The sequence below is a fragment of the Arachis ipaensis genome, chromosome B03 (genome assembly GCF_000816755.2).
Source record: "Arachis ipaensis cultivar K30076 chromosome B03, Araip1.1, whole genome shotgun sequence".
Taxonomy (NCBI): Eukaryota; Viridiplantae; Streptophyta; class Magnoliopsida; order Fabales; family Fabaceae; genus Arachis; species Arachis ipaensis.
Window position 1 is genome coordinate 135,138,678 of NC_029787.2, and position 801 is coordinate 135,139,478.

Below are 801 nucleotides of genomic sequence, written 5' to 3' on the forward strand. Positions count from 1 at the left end.
TAATGTTAATGTTTATCTAAACTAATAATAAATAAATAAATAAATAAATATATAAGTTGATATAATATCACAATTTCGTTGTATATGTTTAAAAATTATTTTCGAGAGCGATTTGTACAGAACTAAAATTGTTTAATATACAAATAATTTTAGTCATTAGTCAGTCAATCACTGTATTAAAATTTAAAAGAAACACACGGTGTATTTTTCATTTTTTTACTGTCCATTACAGTAATAGAATTATAAAATTAGTCTGTACTTATATTTTGATGTGTTAAATACTTAAATTAATTTAGGAAACCGTGCCTCCGCCAGAGGCCATACCAAGCCACGGCCCCTCTCCCTGGCACCATATAAAATAGACTCGGTAACGTAAACACACACAACGCGACGCAGAGTGAAAGAAAGAGTAACAGTAAGAAGATTAGAGAGAGAGAGAGAGAGAACACGGGTGGGTGAGTGAGTGAGTGAGTGTGAGTGTGAATCTGAGTCTGAGTCACTCTCATTATCAACTGCCATCTCTCCAAACCCTAAAAAAGCCTCCATCAATCATCAATCATAATATATCATCGTATTTCTCTGCTCTCACTCTTCTTCTTCCTCAGCCGCCGCCAGCCACCAAAAAAGTTAAAAAAAAAAACAGAGAAATGGATCCCGAGTCAACTCAGTTGCAGCAATCGGAACTGGCCGCCGTGTTGGGGCCCGATCCATCCCCATTCGAGACCCTAATCTCGCACCTGATGTCTTCCTCCAACGAGCAGCGGTCCCACGCCGAGGCGCTCTTCAACCTCTGCAAGCAGA

The 801-nt window shown here is 38.7% G+C and overlaps 1 protein-coding gene across 1 annotated transcript in view; it reads left to right on the forward strand.

The window, feature by feature from the left end:
- LOC107632204 (importin-5) overlaps positions 358-801 on the forward strand; it is an 8,158-nt gene continuing 7,714 nt past the window's right edge. The window contains exon 1 of the mRNA XM_016335904.2: positions 358-795. Within this exon, the coding sequence (XP_016191390.1) occupies positions 648-795 (148 nt within the window). The 5' untranslated portion in view covers positions 358-647. The remainder of the gene's footprint in view (positions 796-801) is intronic.